General features: G+C 29.9%; 1 protein-coding gene across 1 annotated transcript in view; it reads right to left on the bottom strand.

Moving 5' to 3' along the window:
- Positions 1 to 22,073, bottom strand: part of LOC103573402 (testisin-like) — a 55,742-nt gene extending 33,669 nt beyond the window's left edge. Inside the window, exons 1-2 of the mRNA XM_053740551.1 lie at positions 22,002 to 22,073; positions 1,125 to 1,308 (exon numbers count right to left, since the gene is read on the bottom strand). Of these exons, the coding sequence (XP_053596526.1) occupies positions 1,125 to 1,308; positions 22,002 to 22,068 (251 nt within the window). The 5' untranslated portion in view covers positions 22,069 to 22,073. The remainder of the gene's footprint in view (positions 1 to 1,124; positions 1,309 to 22,001) is intronic.
- Between the last annotated feature and the right edge of the window lie 760 nt (positions 22,074 to 22,833).

The raw sequence follows: 22,833 nt of genomic DNA, 5'->3' as shown, positions 1-22,833 counted from the left end.
AGTTCTGAAAATTTCAGAATCTTTTAAATTAAGTACAAGGTGTTATATCAAAAAAATTGAGCCAAAACTTTTATGTCGATCGTCATTTTTTACGAATTTCAAGAATTCAAAATTTGACAAATTTGTCATTTTTTGAAACTTTTTTTTTGGAATATTTTTTTTTTTCATAACCTTAAGTATCCCTTTCAAAAAAAGCTTTGGTTCGTTATTGTAACCATCATAGTTTTCGAGATATTGAAAGAATAAAGTTGAAAAACTGGAAAAATCGCGAAATTTCGAATTTTTCATAACTTTTGAAGAAAAATTTTCAAATTTTTTTCCTTTGGCAGAAATGCGTCATATGGTAATAGGAAACTTCTGACCAGAATTCGTCCGAATTAAAAGGGGTCGATTCCAACCATTGGTCGATTTAACATGGAATGACCCATATATATATATATATATATATATATATATATATATATATATATATATATAAATATAAAGTTGAAAAATAGATTTATCTAGGCACGTCAAGAAGATGAAGTTAACAAACTAAGTGGTATTTCTGTAGGCGTCGTAAAAACTCGTCTGAGACGTTAAAACAGGATAAAACTGTCATGTTATCGTTGACCCGGAAGAGAACAAAAACAAATTAATAGTTGGATCAAGATATAAATTGAGAAAAAGTATGAGAATGAAATAAAAAAAGCTTGTAAAAGTTAGCAGGGAGAGGGAGGGAATTAGACAGAGACAGAAAGAAAGAGGGACAGATTGGAATTTGGATGACCTTTTGACGCTATATCACGTTTTAACGTGGTCGTGGGTGCAACTACCGAGTGGTCTGTAATCCACACACAATCATGGTTTGTAGAGTTGTAGCGGGAGTCGGATTCACGCGTTTTAACTCATTACCCTCAACCCAGTAGGGGGTAGAAAGTCGACCTACGGTTGTGTGCGTTTAACTCCAGGATTTTAATTGTCCGCCATCCCTTTCCTCACATAGTTTCCAGGCAACTCAGTCTTGCGATTGAACTCGTACATCTTCTCTTTATTTTAATGATAATATAAACCATATAAATGTTTATAAGTATTGCATTCTTTGTTTAGTTTTTTATAGTTGTCATTTTTATGAACTAACTTACGAGCAAAGACAATGAGCAGCAGTAAGAATAAACTTGGAGTTAATTATAGATCCTCCACAGTAGTGGCCCCCTTTTCTTGTGATGCTTACTAGCCAAGGAAATTCACGTGGAAGTGCATTTTGACCTCCCACAACTTTTGGCATGCGTGAAATTGGTAATGCTACCCCACACGGTACATCAGCGACTGTAACATGTAGTAAATAATAAATAAATACATAACAAGTTGAGCTGTAAATTTATTTTTTATTTGATAGATGAGTAGTTGTAAGAAACTAAACTCATAGATTTTCAATAAAATATTGGCCCACAGCAAAGTACGTGCATTCAATTCTTGATACAAAATAAAATAAAGCTTTTTATGAGGAATTTAAAAAAGAAATAACTATAAAAAAAATGCAACTGTAGTTATTAAATGAATGAATTTTTTTTTTCATCGATTACATTCTATTCTATACTATAATTGAAGATGGTAAGGCTAGAGATTTGAAGATAGATAATTAATTGTTTGATCAAATCTGTCTTGCAAATGAAATTCTCGCACTAAAGCGAACAGATACGACGGATCTGTCACCACAATTTCGAGGTCTGGCATTATCCCTCTCTCTGCCGTCTCGTTTCACGCCTCGACTGATTAATTGGAAAGCCGCGTTTCACCCCGTCCCGGTAGATCCGTTTGTCCATAGAATTCGAAGTCACCTCTGTTCGAAAACGCGTAATAGATATGTCAAAGCCAGGCGGAACATGGTCATGATAATACGCCAATGCTTTGCCGGGCATGAATCGGAAGCGCGCGAGCGTTATCCCAACCTTTGAAAAATATCCTCTTTAGCTCATACATGTACTCTTTGACCTCGCGATATTGTTATTCCCTGAAAATTCAGTGTAATCGAATATTCTTGATTGCAAAATAACTTCTATTTATTTGCTGTTGAGCAGTAGCAAAATTGATTTTTAAAATCATCATTTATAAATTAGTAATAAAATTTAACTATAATGGATTGATTTTTTTTCTATGAAAAATTGACAGTTAGATGTTGTATATTCAAGTGTCAGAAAGCGGAAGCGATATGTTTTTTTTTTAATCCGCTCGATGTGTTTTACATACACAACAGACTACTGATGCACTTGGCGATTGGCACCCCACAATAATTGTATTTATCGCTCGAGAGACACCCATCGACCTGCCATACATACCGAGTACTACTGTACTGCATTTTCCGCTGACGCTGTCAGAGTTAAATAAAATTATAGCCAATGCATGCGGTTAGTTTGAATTGTAAATTCTGTCATAGACGGATGGTCGTTGTACTGGCGTATCCACAAAATTTCTGTCTTCATTAGTATATAACTTATTTGCATTTATAAAAATTAATTTTGTTTAATTATGTTAGACAAAATACTTGGAAAACTATATGGTAAGAATTTAATCGTAATCATTACTATCACGGTATAGTGAATATTGACTTTTGAGTTTATGAAAATGTGTACCATGAATATAGACTGTTTCTTATTAACATAAAATATGAAATAAGAATATCAATAATATAAACTTTACAATTTAAAGTAAATTTTTTAATATCTATCATGGAAACATACTAGGGTGACCCAAAAAAATCGACTTTTTTGTTGTTTTCGAGTCTTATATAAAAATTTGATGATTTAATATATTTTAAAAAACCTCTCAAAAAATCAGCTCGATAAAAAATTTTTAAGAGGTCGTTCACGGATTTTGAAAATTCCAAAAATGATGGGAATTTGGATTTATTTTTCTAATTTTTTTCGTGGCAGCAATAGTTTATATCTATAGAATGATAAATCTACTGAAAATTTTAGTCCTAAATTTAAATAATTAAACGTCGCTTAAGAATTTTGAATGCTTCCGAGTGCTGTCTTTTGAACGTTTTTGAGCGACCCTTGAATATTAATATTAAAGCATCTCAATTTTTGTACCATCAATTTATATCATAACGAATTAAAATAGAACCCGAGATATAGAAAAAATTAGTTATTTAAATACTTTTTATTTTTTTATTTAATTTTTTAGGTTTTTTACTTCCCGCTAAGACAATTGAAAATTTTCGAAAATTCGGAGTTATTGGTTTTGGTCCGATTTTCGAAAATCGAATTTCTAACAGATCTTGACGTTTTGAGGTTCTAGAAAGCTATTCTGACTAATTTCAAGATGATGCCCGAGTGTATGTATGTATGTATGTATGTATATATGCATGTAGGTACAATCGCGTGCATTAATTCGGGCAGGTTTTCATACTCAGAGTTTTTTCGCCACTTGTAAATTTGGTTGTTTCTAAACTTTAAATTTAAAAAATTGTAAATTGTAATGCTTGTAAAATTATCTAAATTTAAAAAATGCCGCCCTTAAATTAGTCGAAATTGAAATACTGTAAAACGTAAATTCAGCTAATAGTAAAATATGATAAAGAAAAAAAAATTCAACGATAAAAAGAGAAATTCTAAAATAAAGTCATCTGGAAAATGAGCAATTTGAAAAGTTGACATCAACAAAATAACACTAATCGTAAAATAGCTTAATTAAAAAAAGAGAATTCTGAAAATGTATTCAAATGAAAATATAAACAGTTGAAAAAAAAATCTGGGCGTCGGTTGACCCTGCGGGCCAGCCCCAAAACTTCCCGCTGTTTTCGACCTCAAAGAGCTCGAAAACATTAGTGTAGAGATATTTTCAAGCTCTTCGAGCTCGAAAATGCTATCACATGCAATTGTTTTTTTACGATCTTTTCAAGCTCTAACAAGTTACCTGTTATGCTGAAGTTTGAAAATTCAAGAATCGAAAATCATCAATGAAGCGGTTTTTAAAATTTAGTTCCTGATTTTGTTCAGTAAAATAAGTGTATTGAGGCAGAAATCAATGTCGGGGATCAAAATCAAGATTTAAATAAATTTTGACTCATGTAAGAAACAATAAAATATGAAATATCCGATAAAAATATTAAAAACTACGTTTTATTGATTTTTTTGTTGATAATATGATTTAAACTAAAAACCAAGTTCGATGACATTATATGATCAAAAGAAACCATAAAAAAGATGAGTTGGTATGATATCAGGCACATTTTAGTACGTTACATTATGATTTATACGGAAAAAGTAACATAAAATGTTATTTTTTTAACTTTTCAACGCCGATATCTTTTGAACTAATTAATCGATTTTGATAGTTGACGTGGCAATCGGCGCGGTTTATTGAATTCTAGAGCTGATTAAAATTTGAAATCGATCGCGTCAGTCGTTTCGAAAATATTTTGAAAAAACCGTTTTTCACCATTTCTTTTTCCCGCGATAACTCTCGAACGAATTATCCGATTTTGATGTTTGAGGTGGCAATCGACGCGTTTTATTGAGTACTGAAGCTGATTAGATTTTGAAGTCAATCGTATAAGTCGTTTTTGAGAAATCAATAAAAAACTAAAAAAAAAATTTTTTTTTTTTCGTAATTCGCAAATATTTTCGAGTTTATTCGATTAAATAATCTGAAATTTTCAGAAAAGTTGATGGACAACAAGCTCTTTCGATTGCCACCTCAACCGTACAAATCGATTCATTAGTTCAAAAGTTACAAAGAGTTTACATGCATATACACACACACACATACATATACACACACACACATACACACACTTGGACATCATTCTGAAAATAGTCAGAATAGCTTCCTAGGACCTCAAAACGTCGACATCTGATGAAAACTTGATTTTCGAAAATCGGGGTGAAAACAATAACTTCCCGAAATTTTTGAAAATCGTCAATTTTCTTAGCGGGAAGTTAAAAAAGGATTAGAATAAATGAATTTTAAAGCTTGGAAAATCATAAATGTAGCCAATCTAAAAACCTAGCCACGTGAAATCAGCTAATTCTAAACTTTGAAATTTATAAAATTAGCCGTTTGTAAACCTTGTAAATTATAAACATTGCCGCCTGTAAACCTGAAAATTTATTAAATTTCCCCGTTTCTAAACCCAGCGATTCAAAAAATTTGTCGATAATTTTTTTTTACGGTAAAAATACAATACATTATGCTTTTGAAAGCAATTTAAAATTTAATAAATAATAATTATGATCGCTTTCATTTGAAAATTACTTTTTTTTTTATAAACAAGCAATTATGATCGGTGGTTTATTATTTTACATTAATATAAAAAAATTTTAATCATATTGCATGAATAATATGAAAAATATGTTTCATTAATTTTTTTTTTTTTTTTACTATTACTTAAGTTTTTATTTTCAGTCCCTCAACAATACTTAGATCCGAAATTCACGATGATGCCAAAGGATAAAGTAGGTGGAATGACCTATACCTGATAAAAAATGAACCCCTCACCCGCAGGCTGGCCAACGTCTAAAAAACTTCAACTGCCCGAAACTCGACAGCAGTGACCTTAGCGATAAGTCGATATTTAAATTAAAAAATTTAAATTAATTCTACCCCGTTACATCGTTCAAGAGAAACCGGTGTCGAAAGAATTGAAAAAAAAATTTTTTTTTTGAGTATTTTCGAAATTTCTCAAAAATAACTGTTATTAATCAATTTCAAAATTTGATCGGCTGTAGAACTCAATAAAACGCGTCGATTGCCACCTTAACTGTCTCAATCGATTAATTCGTTCAAAAGATATCGTTGGAGAAAAAATGGTAAAAAACCGTTTTTTTTTTTTTTTTGAAAACAAAGTCATCTAAAAGTTTTTTCGAGCTCAAGGAGCTGAAAAACAGCGGGAAGTTATGGGGCTGGCCCGCAGGGTCAACTAAAAGACCGATTTTTTTTTGTTATTCAAATCTTACCCAATTTTATTATTTAAGACTGTCCACTATATTTTCAGTTATGCAAAAGTTATATTTTAATGAAATGATAATAATTAAGTTATAAAAAAAAACCTTGATTCAAAGTATGAGTTGCCTATTATGACTTAATCTAAGAATTCTTGAGCGATGTTTTAAAATCTATATTTTGAGCTAAAATTTTCAGGATGGTTTTGATTTTCCACGTAGAAGATATTGCTGCCACGAGAAAGAAAAAAATTCGAAAAAAAAATTCGAATTTCAATCATTTTTGAAATTACCTAATTTATCGAGCGGCCCCTTAAAAATTTTTTATCAAGCTGATTTTTGGAAAGGGTTCTTAAAACATGTAAAATAAACAAATTTTTATATGAGCCTCGAAAACAAAAAAAAGTCGGTTTTTTTTTGTCACCCTACACAGAAAAAAGAGCAGTTGAAAAATTTAAGTTGACGACAACCCTGCTTTGACATTTGACGACAGTAGAGGACTACCTCTCGGCTTCGCGTTCGAGGTGTGCAAAAAATTGAACTCATATCTGACTATTTATTACAGTTTCGTTTAGTAGTAAAGCACTGCAACTCTGAAACTGTTAAAATTACATTTCTATCCAGGCATAACAAATATTACAGTTTCAAACTCGATATTGTCCAGCTCTCTACAGTAAACAGATTTTAAAATTTTTAATATTACTTGTAAAATTACAATCTCAGGCTGTAATTTTTTCTACACGGACAGAAAAAAATGAAAATTTTTCCAATTTCGCCTGAGGGGAATTCCTTTGTTGGCGTTGTAAATTTTATTACGTCAACATGTGAATTGTAACTATGTCACATAGCAAATTTTGCTTTGTTACATAGGAATTATTTCTATGTCGACGATGTAAATTTCCCTAAACCGAAAGGGAAAAAATAACGATGTAATATTGGAAAAATTCCAATGTTAACATGGGAATTTTTCTCATGTCAATAGAGAAAAAATTCCTATCTAGACATTGAGAAAATTCCTATGTTAACATTGCTAACGTACACGTTTATATTAATTGAATTTATAAAAACATTTGTTCATTGGTAGGTGCTACAAAAAAATTTCAATGTAATTACTCCATATTTTCTCGAAAACTTTGAAACTCTATTTTCTAAAATCTTGAAACCTTCAGACATCTCTATTTTATCGCTTTAAGGCCTAAATGATAGTAATGACCAAAATATTTGGTATTTTGTTGGTTTGAGCTTCTTGTGGACTTTTGCCACGCAACATAGAATTTTTTTCGATGTTGACATTAAAATTTTTCCTAAGTCAACATGGGTATTTTTACTCTGCCAACGTAAGAATATTTACTATGTCAACAGAGGAATTTTTCCCTTGTCAACTTAGGGAAAATTCCTATGCCAATATAGAAGAAATTACTGTGGTAATATGGGAAAAATTTCTATGGTGACATAGTAAAAATACCCATGTCAATATAGAAATTTCAGCAATGTTAAAAAGGGAATTTTCACAAGTCTACATGGAAATTCTTTTTATGGTAATATGGAAGATATTCCTATAATATGTGGGTAAAATTTCCATAAATTATCGTTATATTCTCATTTTTCCCTCGTAAAATTTCTCATGTTGATAAAGCAAAATTTGCTATGCCAACATAAGAATTTCTTCTAAGCCAAATGGGAAAATTCCCATGTTTTTCTTTCCATGTACAAATTCTTCAATTTCTATTTCCTGATACAAAAAAATTGTATTATTACAGTTTTATATAGTAAAAAGTATTTCTTTTGCTTGAATCTATACTCGGCAAATGCTAACACACGAAATGTAAGCTACAAATTTTACAGGTTCATTCGACGAAAATTTACAGACTTTCATAAAGTACAATTTATTTTTCTCTCTTGAATCTATACAATAAAAATTCTTATATCTATGGCATAGTTACTTTTTTTTAGTTCTTATCGAATTTAATTGTGTTGATAAATAGTCATACCCTTCAATAGAAGTTGTGACAGAATCAGTTAATCCCATGTCTGGTTCATAAATATTGTCCGAATATGATGAAAAATAGTGATATTGGTGTACTTGATGTTGCAAAGCTACAATATAAGGCAAATTTTTTTTACTATAATATAAGTTTGCAAGACCTTTTATAGACTTTGATTTTTAGTTTCCTCTTGTATTGAACTTCTTCACCTACATATTAATCAGCAATATGAACTATTGCAGATGAGTAGTACCACAAAACCACCAATTAAAAATCAATTTTAACGATATAAACTTTTATTTAATAATTTAAATAATGACATAAAATTTATGACTTGACGCAATGACGTCTAATAAAGAACTGTATATAAAACTGATGTACAAAGCACATGTTCAAACTTGTTTGTAGTTGTTTGTTACTCGAGCTATGCGCAAGATGCCTTCCTGACGCTATTCAACTTCTGATCACTGTGTTAGCGTAAGTGCGATACCGAAAAGCGAAATTTCAAATATTGAAAAATAAACTTTTCAAACTGTAAAACTTACCGACTAAAATTTACAATTTGCTATCCGAAACTGTAATTTTTATTTTGTAACGGGGTAGAATCTTGTAATTTATTTTAAATTTGAAATCGACTCGCGCCAAAAGCTGAAGTGACTTCCTTCTACAACAACGGCCGCTAAAGTAACCTCCTACTTATCATTGGGGTCGAGTGTCGACGAAGTTCTTGATTTTTAGACGTTGGCCAGCCTGCGAGTGAGGGGTATAAGGCTCCGAGGTTGCGAGCGATCGGCCTCTCGGTTACTGGCACGCATCAGCGACAGACGATTTTTCTGAACCGCTACTACAACATTACTACTATTTTCACTACGACGTCGAGCACCAGTGCAGCCAGATCGCGGACGAAAAGTTCCCCTTCCCAAGCACCGTTTAAGCTGTGAGTGATGCTAAAATGATGCGAAAGAAGGGGAACTTTTCGTCGGCGATCTGGGTGCACTGTCGAGCACATTCATATACGCCATTTTGTAGCCAAGAGCTTTAACCCCTCGTTGTGGGGAAGCTTATTTTTATTCAGTTTATATTAAATTATTGAAACATTAGAGATTGTTGCGGAGTGGATTTGGATTTGTTCGAGAATCGTTGGAGGATTGGAGGATCTGGAGGACGTTGGATTGAAAGGAGGTCGAAGTGTTGGAAGGAGTTGTAAAGTTTGATGTGAGTGGAGTTGTTCTTGATGACTCACATTGTATGAGCCATCTTAATACATTGTTCATTCTCATTTAATTATTTACAAGGCGACTTCGTCTTGAATGAATGTCAATTTAAATTTAATTCATATCAAATTTACCTATTGATAATTTTCCTAAACATTTTCCTTATAAGTATAAGCAATAGTAATTTCTCTCTTCTAAATTTTATACTGCGTGGCCCAGTAAGGGGAAAATCCTGTCCTGAGGCTGAGCAAAGGTCGTGAAACACCTTAAGTTTTACATATGTATGGACCCTTGTTTAATAAAGGCCACAACTTAATTAATTGAGCAAGTGGACCCATTACAATTTACAATATGTATATACTCTCTTACAAATTAATTTAGTTGAAATTACATTTTCGATCGTTAACATTACTCAGCTGCCCAATTTCAAAACACAGTAAGTGACAAAATTTTCAAAATCGATTTTTTAGTATTTTTAGTTCCAGCGGAGTTTTGTGAGAAAAAAATTTTCTTCTGACAACTAAATTTTAGTTATGACAACAAAATGATTAGATTGCCCAGTGCCAATCATATATTTGGTTATTTTAACTAATTATTTTATAATCTACCAACAAAACAAATTATTAGAAACTACAAAATATTTAGTACAGATAATTACGCGTTAAGTAGTAAGCATAAAATGAAAATGATTATCTGTAGAACTTATAAAGTAGTCATAATGAAATATATTAGTGAGTCTTAGAGAATGAGTTATTAATAATAATTAAATATTATTTTAAAATGTCAGGATATTTATTTGACAATTAAATAATTGCATATTTAGAAAAATAATTTATTTCCTTGTCACGTACTGTTTTTTCTTGTACTATGACAAAAATTGTTCAGGGAAACATTAATATTAAACATGAAGTCATAGTGTAATACAGGATACCCCTATATTACTATCAAAAAAGCAGCGGGTTACCCGTCCCATAAATGCTTCAAGTTGCGAATATAATAATTCTGAAATAATTTTCTTACCAGGGACACTACAAGTGGTGGGCGCGATCTAGTGGCGAACACCGAACTACTCCCGCTACTGCTGCCTAGCATCATAACTTTAAATCAATAATCATTAGGTTTAAATATATATTTATTAACCTCGAACAAATATATATATATATATATATATGTCGGAGATAAAAGTATAGCTGGGTTTTTCCAGAGACTTTGGAAAGTCCCAACTACATTTTAGTTTATATTTTATTTAAGCAACAATATTTAGCAATAATATTTTACAACTTAATCGGATTGGGAAATTTTTTAAGCTTGTTGTAAAATATTTTTATGGCGGTAGGCTTAGACTTGGAGTGGCATCTGTTCACCAAACGTAGCCACGGTCAGAGGATAGTAAAATAGTACAATATAGAACGGAGGAGTTCGTTTTGGGTCTTTCAGGTAAAGACAGTAGTTTTTGGAGTTCAGAGGGCAATTAGAGTTACACTGCTGTTTGAGCTTGAGTCGAGCGCGTCTCGTATCCTGCTGACCGTGTATTCGTTCTCAAGTCTAATTTTACTGTCACGTATATTTTGTTTACTCTACGATTGAGTTGTATATTAAATTAGTGAATACTGCTGTACCGCGTGTATTATAATCCATATAATTATTTGAGTGTAGTTATTGTAATATTTAGCCTATAGTAAATATTTACTATTGTGTAACTTCGATCTTAGTTTAAATCATACTGTAATACTTGAATTATTTGTAATACTTTAATCAATTGTGAAATCTCCTCGAGAGTAATTTTGTGTGTGACGATAGTTACTTTGTTATTTATCTGATATCTTGTTGACTAAATAAAAATGTCTACGAACAAAGGTGTTACTAATGATGGTACTAAGAGTACCTCTCAACTACCTGCTGCCCATCCGACATATATATACATATATATATATATATTTGTTCGAGGTCATTCAATATATATATAAATAAATATATTTTTTTGTGTCTCAGTAATATTTATTAGAGTTAGTATAATTATATTTTGCTTTAATATTTGGGGTTGTTGGCACTACAAAATGATTTTATTATCGTAGCAACAAAAATATTAACGTCAACTAAATAGAGTCATTAAATCACTTGTTAAAAATGACAAAATAGATTATGTTGACGTAGTAAAATTTAGCTGTCTCAATTAAGTATTAGTTTTACCAATTTAATTGTCCGAAGAGTGTAGCAGGTTAAAATGTTTTATTTTATCCACTAAAATCGTAATAATTCACTGATGGTCATTTACCCTACCCGTAACCTCAAACGAGCATTTGAATGGGTTTTTCGACTTGTCGCCGGGCGCACTAATTGAAAATACTTGCAAGCTAGGCCCAATCAAGATTAAGTAGAGGGGTAGTCTTCCGATAATGACCGAAAACAACCGAGTAAAATTAAAAGTGCAAGACAGCAGCAGAAACGACACAGACCCGGTAGGACCGAGTTACCATCCAAACGTAGAGGACTGTTGACTACCTGAAAATCAGGTAACTACCTAGATCAGACTTGGCTTCTCATTGTGGAACCAAGTGATAACTCCAGAAACTTATTTTATCGGAATACCAGATACGGGCTGGTATTCTTTAATACCTCAGTATTAATTAATCTGAATAAGCAGGTATTGGAGTAATACAATCAAGAGTATAAATTGCGAGAGTACCGAGACGTAACAAAGGAAAAGAACACGAGACGACCCGGACCAGTATTGACAACTCAGAAATACACCAACTAGACAGAACCGAGACGAGGGCAAAATACAGGTTGTAGCTGTAAATAAAATCGTCGCAGATATTTATTAAAATTAATTCTAGGCCTGGGCCAGAATTAATAAATAAATAGTCATACAAAATTGTACGTGGTGTCCGTAAATTGATCGTTGCGTCTAGGCCAAACTAGATAAATTAATTATTAAATATTCAACGTGGAAATAAGTTCGTCAGCCAGACGCTAAATAATCAAGTGTTCTTGACGCTTCTAGAAAAATCCAGGCAACATAGCCGGATTTACTGCGACGTAGAATTTTCCAGGCCATTCAAGAGACCACGTGCCGGAAAATTATTCTTAATCTAGTCAATAATCTAATCATTAATATTAGAGTAATTTTAATAATAAATTAATTGATTAAATATACTTAAAAGAAATAAAATTGATTTATTCATAGTAAATGTGCCGGGAAGTGAACATGAGAATTAATGTTCAAGTTTTGAATATTGTGATAGTGGCGATGAAACGTTAGAGTGTAAAATCGGCTTAAATAAATTTATCAATTGATTGTGATAAAGGCAAACGTCAGCGGTTGTAAATAATCACGCATATTAAGTGTTTTTAAAATGGTATATTAGATTAAAGTATTTTAATATTGGTTAATGTAAAAAAAAGGAAAATGGTTATAAGAATGTGTGAGTGTAAAAGAGTAATAATGAAAAATTAGGGTAAGAAATATTAAGGTTTTATGATCATGTAGAGGGTTCAGGGAACCGCGTGAATTAATTAAGTAAGAGTGAGTGTATGTGTGATAATCAAAGGTAGTTGACAAAAATCGTACAAAGTCATAAGGTTCATTACGGTATAAGGTTTATTAAGATTGTAAGGTTTAAGTAAAAGGTATGAGTTTAAAAAGGTTTATAAAATAAATAAAAGGTTAAAATTGTCATTTTAAATAAAGTGTTAACTAATTATAAATTATCCGTCCTGTTCCTTCTCTTACAAATAAATTTACAACGACCCTGAACATTAAGATTCGGTTCTGGAAGACCGTTTAATACTTCCAGTGGCACCGTTAAAAAAAGGTCGACCAAGGTAGCAGATACCCCTTTATAAGAGAAATTTTTTCTCAGTGTATAATTTGAGGTAATTCAAAATAATGGCAATATTATTTTCTGATTCCATTTAATTTGAAATCATTCGAGCGTTCAAATGATTTCAAACAATTCTGAATTCTTGAATTGTCCGTGGAACCAGAAATTGCAATATTATTTTCTAATTCAATTTAAATTGAAATGATTCGAGAGTTTAAATCATTTCAAATCATAAAATAATCTTTCGTTATTTTTTAATTCACAATGATTTAAAATGATTCGTTTCGAAATTTATACTCGAAAGCAAAAGAATAAATCAGATAATTTAGAATGATTCAAACTGATTAAGAGTTACGTAATCTCAAATCATTCCAAATTATATTTCTTAATCAGGGCTTTCCGTTATTTTTATCATCATGACCTCTATTATTATTAATGTTATTATTATTTTCAGGAAATACAATTTTCAGATTTTCTATGATAATATTTAAGGAATAATGTATGTTAAATCAATATTTTAAATGTGTAAGTCAACTTTTCATTCTCCAATACTCATAAAATGTAACTTTATCATATTTATTGAGTTAAATTTAATACTAGACGTATGTTAAATAAACATTTAATTTAAGTCAAAATAATTAATTGATTGTGTTGATTTTTTAACCAAACACTTGTGTTATCATTTGACACGCGGTAGCTTGTTAAAGCTACTCCCTCGCGGTAAAAAAAAAAGGTCAAAATAATTTTCAATTATAATAAAGTAATTCATATTTCATAATCATTATTATTATTATAATCATTTTCAGTTTCAAAATTCGCAAATAAAATAATAAGAAATTCACAGGGAATCCACTGTATATTCACTATGAATTCACAGATAATTTACTGTATATTTACTGTGAATTTACCAAAAATTCACTGTATATTCACTGTGGTACCACCAAAAATTCACTGTGGTACCACTTTTGACTCACAGCAATACCACTGTGAGATAAATATAAAATTATTATAAATCGATGATAAAACTGCTTTAAAATAACTATGAAACGACTGCGATAACATAATAAGATAACTGTGAAACCACTATCGAACCACTGTAAGATAACCATAAAACTACCAGTAACCGAATGGCACTAATTTACGGTGATTTCACCTTAATTTTATTATGGTCTCATAATGTTTTTACTATAATCTCACCGTAATTTCACCATAATTTCATAGCGATTCCGAAACCGCGAGGGAAACGCGAGCTACCGGAAAGTCAGGGAGGTGCTGAAAATTTTCGGAAAATCTAGGTTCCATTCCGGCTGCCAGATAGCATTTTTTCAACTTCCTGACGTTAAAATCGACGATTTTCAAAATATTCGGGAAGTAATTGGTTCCACCCCAATTTTCAAAAATCGGGTTTTCATCATATGTCGATTTTCAAAGGTGCTAGGATACTATTCTGATATTTTCAGAGCGATGCCTGTATGTGTGTGCGTTGTGTGAATGTAAACCTCTCATATCTTTTTAATGAATAAACCGATTTAGATGGTTCTTGCGGCATTTGAAAGATTCGTTCTACAATTAGATTTTCAGAAAATTTTAGATTATTTAGTCAAATAGTCTCTGAGATATTCAAGAAATACGAAAAAAAAAGTTTTTAACTTCCCGCTAAGAGCATTTGTACATTTTCAAAAATTTGGGTAGTTATTGTTTTCATCCCGATTTTCGAAAATCAAGTTTTTATCAAATGTTAACGTTTTGAGGTTCTAGGAAGCTATTCTGACTATTTTCAGAATGATGTCCGAATGGCTGTGTGTGTGTGTGTGTGTGTGCGTGTGTGCGTGTGTGTAAGCCTTCCATAACTTTTAAACTAATTAACCAATTCAAATCGTTCTTGCGGCAATCAAAAGAGGTTGTTGGCCGTCAACTTTCCTGAAAATTTCAGATCATTTGATCTAGTAGACCCGAAGATAATTGAGAATGACGAAAAAAAAAATCTGGTCATCGGTTAGCCCTGCGGGCTAGCCCTGGAACTTCCCGCTGTTTTCGAGCTCTAAGTCTCGAAAACATTAGTATAAATATATTTTCGAGCTCGAAAATACCATTGTTTCCCTTTTTTTATGAGCTTTTCTAGCTCAAGAGGTTTACGTATTATATTAAAATTGAAAAATTTAGAATCCAAAATAATAAAAATTGGAAAATCCAAAAGTGCACGACTCATAATGCTCATTTATTATGAAATAATAAAATAATAATAAAAAAATGGCGAGAAGCACAGACATATTTAAAATATATACAATTTTCTGTCATTAAAATTTGTTGTTGTTTTTTTTTTCTTTTACCCAGTAAACAAATTGACGTAAATTTGACGTCAGAGTGATGTTACGCTGTCATAATTTTCGTAAGATATAAGTCACGAATGAGTCAGGTGTGACTCATTATTTCACACTTTTTTACGTACGATTATGATGTAGAACTAATGACGTATACATGACGTAAATGTGATGTCTGTGTGACATTCCATGACGTCAGTATGACATATGGGTGATGTCAAAATCATCAATCCGGAAAAAATATTTTTGAAAAAAAAAAAAAAAAAAAATTAAATACCGACTTTTTGATTTGATTATTACCGCGCGAACGCATTACAAATTCAGAAACACGAATTGATAGTAGTAGATGATGAAAAAATCCTGGGCGTCTGCTGGGTTCGAACACGGCTCCTCTTGGCTGGTAGTCCTGAACGTTGATCACTGGTCCACATCACAAGAGTTCAAGTCTGAATTGATGTATTTAGAGTAAAATGCCGGTAAAGACAGAGTTTATAAGTTTTCGTAATCGATTTCTACAAAATTTAAAAAAACTCCGTAAAGTTACATAAAATTTTATAAAAACAATATTGGTTGGCCTCGATAATAATTATAAAAAATTATATAAAAATTTATTAAGTTTCTTCAAATTTTTTAATTTTCTGTTGTGATGTGAAATTTAAAAAATCTTATATCAAACTTTGAAACATTAAATAATTTCACAAAATTTTATGAAATTCAATCGATTGAAAAATTGCAATACTACACTTTATGATCTTGATATCAAAAAAGTTTAAACTGTCGTCACATTTTCTTTTCCATCCTCATTTACACATTTTTGAAAATTCATTTTATGATTGCTTTATTTTAATAAATAGATGATAACAACACTATGACTCAGAAATTACATCAGCATTGCATAAAATACTGACTTATCACTTAACCGTGACTTTGTTACTGGCATAAATGTATGATTTTCAAATTACGTCATTATGATATACAATAATGACTTTATGACTACGTAACGATGTGATGAAAATTTAATGTCAAGCGTTCGTAATACATAAGTCATAACTGTGACGTCATACAAGAGTCATGCTTACATCAATCTGATGTCAAGCGTGCGTAACACATAAGTCATATCTGTGACGTCATGCAATAGTCATGATTACATCAATATGATTTCAAGTTTTTACATCAAATTAAAGTCATGTAGAACGTCAGATTGACATCAAATTTACGTAAGATGCCGTGACATTTCTATGACCTACGTATGACGTCAAAACAAGGTCTTGTGTTAACTGGGATGATTATATTCGTAATTTTTTATAATAATAAAATAATTTTCTCAAAATATCTCGATTAATAACAAAAAACGTATATGAAAATAAAAACAAATAAAAGAAAAGAATTGAGTTAAAAAAATTCAGGTTTACCAATTAGCAGTAACACAAAAAAAAACAGCTGTACTAAGACTGTAATGTGCAAGCGCCCCTGGTGGAATAAATGTACGTATAATGTATAGGGGGCATTCCATGCCAAATCGGACGGTTTCAAGAATTTTAATTTTTAATTTTCTTCATTTTTTGATATTTTTCAGTAATCATCAAAAAACTCATCTTCCTAAATTTTGAGATTTTTTTTATCATTGGTTTAAAAGGTATAAAATTTTCAAAAGAACCGCTCTTTTCATGGTTTTTTGCTTATAACTTTTTGAAAATCTGTTTAAATAAAAAAACTCAAAGAATGAAAAAGTTCCGTTTTTCCATGTTCGTTCAGAAAAAAAAATTACAAAAAATTTTTTGGAAAATTTTTCTGCGTTATTTTTGAGTTTTAAACTACTACTAGAGTACTATCTATTCCACAACTTTTCAGGCGGTTCCGGTCGTGTGACCTCCGTGGCTACTATTTTTTTTTTGATTTTTGAAAATTAAAAAACTTTTTTTTTCGCTATAAATTATTGTCCGCACCGATTTTTGACACTGTGCACTTGTTTTTCTTACATAATAAAAATTGTTAAAAATCATGAATTGCTATTTTTGTCATTATATATTACTTTTTACATCATTTTTCAGTATTTTCTCACAGTTCTACACAATCGAATAGCTTGTTAAATTTTTTTACTTTTTTTTTTCTAAATTTTGTTTGCTAAAAAATACGTTTCTAAAAGTAAACAAATTTAACGAGTTATTTGAAAAACTCTTGATTCCGTTGAATTGTGAGAAAATACTAAAAAATAATGTGAAAAATAATATAAAATGACAAAAATAGCAATTAATGATTTTTAATAGGAAAAAAAAATTTTTTTAAATTTTCAAAATTCAAAAAAAATAGTAGCCACGAAGGTCCCACGACCGGAACCACCTGGAAAGTTGTGGAATAGATAGTACTTTGTTGTCACGAGTTTTCAGGAAAATCAAAATATGCATGATTTTCCGAAAACGACTATAAAGTTTTAAAATTCAAAAATAACGCAGAAAAATTTTTCCAAAAAATTATTTATATTTCTTTTCTAAAAGAACATAGAAAAACGAAACTTTTTTATACTTTGAGTTTTTTTATTTAATCAGATTTTCAAAAAGTTATAAGCAAGAAACCATGAAAAGAGCGGTTTTTTTGAAAATTCCATATCTTTTAAACCAATAATAAAAAAAATCTCAAAATTTAGAAGGATGAGTTTTTTGATGACTACAGCAAAATATAAAAAAATGACGAAAATTAAAAATTAAAATTCTTAAAACTGTCCGATTTGGCGTGGAATGCCCCATAGATATATCACCATTCATGTTAATTTTACATAGATATATATATATATATATATGTATGTATAGTTATACAGCCTTTTTATTCTATTATCAATTGCAATGAAACGACACTAAGTTACCTAGCCATTTTCAATAGGGGATCTACAAATCTTTCAAAAAATTAAAAAAAAAAAAATTTGATTCAATCACTGGATTATTTCGCAAGTTATCCTGTATACGGGATTCATACTTGACGGACAGGAAATTTTTTTAAACTATTTTGATATTTTTTCGTTTTTTATTGAACTAAATAAATTTTTGAAAAGTATGGAATTAATCTCTATTAAATTATCTTCAAAATGGTGTGCAACTTATCTTAATTCCGTGAATCAACAAAGGTATAATAATTGAAATAGTTGCTGAAGTGAGGCAAAAAAAATTTTTCGATCGTAAAGCACTCTCTGATGCTTCGCATCATGAGTCGTGCAAAAAATAAGCGTTTTCTACATATTTATTCACAATTATGTTCAATAATTAGCTCAAAAATAAGTTTACGTGATACGTTGTATCTATATCGTGTAAGTATATCGTGGTACGAGCGAACATGATGATTTTTAAGCAGTCACTTCCAATGACTTACATAAAGAAGAACATATTAGTTTTGAGTTATGTTGTTCAGTAATTATCATGTTATTCAATGAAAAAATCAGATATAGATTTTATATTTATTATTCCGTCAACAATATCTCTCGAATGGATTATCTGATTGAGACGTTCTTGGCAGCAATCGAATGCTTTTCTCGAGTTCTAGAGCTGATTAGATTCTGGAATTGATCGATCCGACATTTTTCAAAATAGCCAAAAAAGAACGAAAAAAAAATATTTTTTTTTTTTTTCGTATTTCTTAAATATCTCAGAGTCTATTTAACTAAATAATCTAAAATTTTTAAAAACTTAGAAAATCTAAGTTCAGAAGAAATCTTTCGAATCCTGCAAGAACCATCTAAATCGGTTCATTCATTAAAGACATATGAGAGGTTCACATCCACACACGGCGTGTCGCGCACACGCACACGCACATACATACACGCATATACCCATACAGATATCGCTCTGAAAATGTCTGAATAACATCCTCGCACTTTCAAACGTCAACATATGATGAAAACCCGATTTTTAAAAATCGGGGTGAAACGAATAACTTCCCGAAATTTTTGAAAATCATCGATTTTCTTAACGGGAAGTAAGAGTTCACCACTATATTATACTCATTCATTTACTTACTTATTTATTCATATCATTTATAAATATTCCATTACTTTAATTATCGTGTATTAAACTTAAAAAAAAAAAAACAAAGAGAGTTCTGTATCGTTGCTACACTGATATGCGATCGATTAATTTCGGCAATCTAAGCCGAACATCGATTTTTCTGGTTTCCGTCTTTACCTCATTCGTAGAGACACAATAAGTTATACCGCTGGACTGCATACACGCATCTAAGCATTTCTATTGTATTTTCAATTTTACTGTGTTAAACTCGTTCGTTAAATAAAAACATTTATTTAACATAATTAACTGGCTTTAATAATTTATTTAATTTTTACCCTTAACCGCTAAATATACATGTCATTGGAAAAAAAAAAAATCATTATTACACTTAAGGAGACAATTTTTACAATCTGGATTATTAAAAATTCAAAAGTAGTCTCAGTGAAAGTTTTATTCTAAAATAGATATTTCACTAAATCAAATAGTAAATTTTTTGGAATGCTTGTGTTTTGTACTCTATAGCTCAAAGTAATTTTACTTATACACGGAGAAAAAAATAAGGTAATTTTTACTAAAAAATATGGGTAAAAATTACTATATTTAGATTGTAATGTTGAACCGCTATTGAAAATATAGGAAATATTATTAATCACATTAGTATATTTTACTTATCGTGGTTAGTAATTTTAACAATACGGATAAAGGAATATTTACTATACTGCTTAGTAAAATATACATCTCAAATATGAAATAGTATAAAACCTCATTAGTAATAATTGTAAATCGTTTAGTAATTTTTAAAGTACGAATATTGGAATATTTACTATATTCTTTAGTAAAATATACATCGCAAATATGGAATAGTACAAAACCTGCTTAGGAATAATTGCAATTAATAATTACAATAAGCTTCCGTAATTTGAAAAGTAAGAATTAAAATTAACTGATTGTAAAAAATAATATATTTATACGAATTATTAATAAATGCATAATGCATTTTTTTATCTTAATACATGAATCTTTTCATACTTATAAACAAATATATATATGTGAGTATTATAAAGATTTATAAACAATTACATTTTTAAAGTATAATTAATTAATTTGAAATCATTGATTCGAGCATAGTTGACTGTACACTAGTTGACAATTTAGTGTTAACTAGATTTATAACTATTTATCTAATTTAAAAATTATTCATCATAAAAAATTCAGTGAGTCTATAAAGGATAAATAAATGATTCAATTTGCTATTATTGTTATAACAAAACATTTAATTTAAAAAGTTATTGTCATAGTACAATATGTTGTGTATTAGTAGGAAAAGACATTAATTATGATTATATATAATAATATAATAAATATTAACATGCTGTTAGATTCCAAAGGAGCGTCTATAACCGGCAGTTCCATTTTCACTTTTCTTAATCACAAGCACATGCATATATATTTCACCTTCACTCAAATAATCACTATACAATTTTATAGGTTATGCTTCCTGAAGACAGGTTAACAGTACACACTATTCCAAAGCCGTTTGGGCAGAACTGAGTGGAGCGCACGCCGGGTTACAACGATATGGTTTCAACATAGTACAAAATTACTAAACGTTTAGTAATTTTTGTATACTATGTAGTAGTATTTCTTATGCGCATAATAAAATTCATAATACACGTAGTAAATTTTATTTCATGAATAGCAAAATTTATGTTCCGTTCAATAATTTATCAAATCTCAGAAATGTAATATTTACTATATTGCTTTGTAAAATATACTTTCCGTTGTATTGTATTTATTAAAAATTAATGTAATAAAATTTACAACTCTGTTTAAAAAAAATTCAATCATGATAGTAAAAAATCTATTACGTATAGGAATTTTTAAAATCTGCATATTGTAATAATTACTGAACTGTAAATTTTACTAAACGTTTTGGAATAATTACAAAATAAAATGTATTTATTCATTTCTGTTAGTAAATTTTACTAAAATATTGTAATTATTACTATATTTTCGAGACTCGTTTTCTCCGTGTAATTTAGTAATTTATAGGATTAAGCGATTATAATTTTTACTGATTTAAAAAAAAATTTTTATATTATTGGACCGTTTCTAGTTCGACTCGGCAAAGTAGTAATTTTTATTTGAAAATAACAAATTTTATCAGATTTTTTTCTCCGTGCAGCCTTTAAATTGATAAATGGATTCAAATCAAGCTTGCAAGTTACCTGATATATTATTTGATTAGATTTTGAGTATTTTAAAATAAAATCTTCAGAAACACCGTTCAAATCTACAAGAAGAAAATAATTTTTAAATCCGTACGTAAGAAGAAAATGGAATAAATTTTTGTAAGGATAAAATAAGTTTAAAGAGTAAGAATCTTGAGAACAAGTTGAATCCTAAGTCAATATGGGAAAAAAATCAAATGAAGAAATTAGACTGATCTGCGGAGAGAAATAAATAAAGCGAAAATTGTTATGGTCGGATTAGAGGATAAATTACGATAAAAATTTATAGACAAGAAGTAATTGAGATTAATTCTTGTAGTTTGAGGAGAAAAAGAATTTGAATTTATTGGTGAAGGAGAAAAACTATAAAAATTTTTTGACTCGGAGCGTTTTATACAAATTTTTAATGTTTGTTTTGAATTATATGACGTAATAAAATTACTAATTATAAAAATAATTCAATTTACAAAAAAATACATGTAGAACAAAAAATGGTATAATACTTACGGTTATTATAATCTATTGCAAAAGTTTGTGATATAATTCCGATTATAATCAATAATATGCAAGCCATTTCTTCCCTTGGCTTAATTTATTTACTTGCTGGTCGACAAACAAAAAATCACATCTTCTTAACGTTTACGAGTTCTTTATATGTTGCAAACATTCCTATCTCCCACTCTTATTTTCAAATTATCAATAAAGGAGGGGCGGAGATGCTCTTGAATTAGTCGACTCATTGTATTTGTAGTTATAATATTATTGCTGTCATCAGGGCTTTAGATGAATAATAAGTGCGTGTATTTAAAAAAAAAAACTGAGGCAGTCGAATTTTAATGATTACAATTACCGCGGCAATGTTCTTTGTATAATGCTCATAGAGGCCAACGTACTGAATTTGATTTACTTCTAAAAAATTAGTATTAACATTCATAGACCTCAAGGTCTTCTTTTATATTTACTGTTATAGAAAGAATTTAAAATATTTAAAGCAAAGTTTTCATAATTTCCGATAAATTAATGTTTAATACAATTTATTTATGTATATATACAATAGATAATATGTATATACTTTTTTTTATCATTACTTATAATAATTAAAGAATAATTACAGTGATAACATCATCACATGTCTCATCATTTCCGTATTCTGAGTTACTGATTTTAGGTCATGCGGGTTTCACGGTTGAATTTTCACCACGGTCAGTTAAAACTCCTTTAAACAAAATGAAAATCGATTATTGTAAAGGTCATGATGCTACTCTTTAACTTTTAATAAACTTTTTGTTGGAAATTATAAGTTTTTTGTTTTCTGTAGTCAAGTATACTGTGAGTTGTT

Source organism: Microplitis demolitor, chromosome 7 (genome assembly GCF_026212275.2).
Source record: "Microplitis demolitor isolate Queensland-Clemson2020A chromosome 7, iyMicDemo2.1a, whole genome shotgun sequence".
NCBI classification, from domain to species: domain Eukaryota; kingdom Metazoa; phylum Arthropoda; class Insecta; order Hymenoptera; family Braconidae; genus Microplitis; species Microplitis demolitor.
This window is presented reverse-complemented; position numbering and strand designations above follow the sequence as displayed.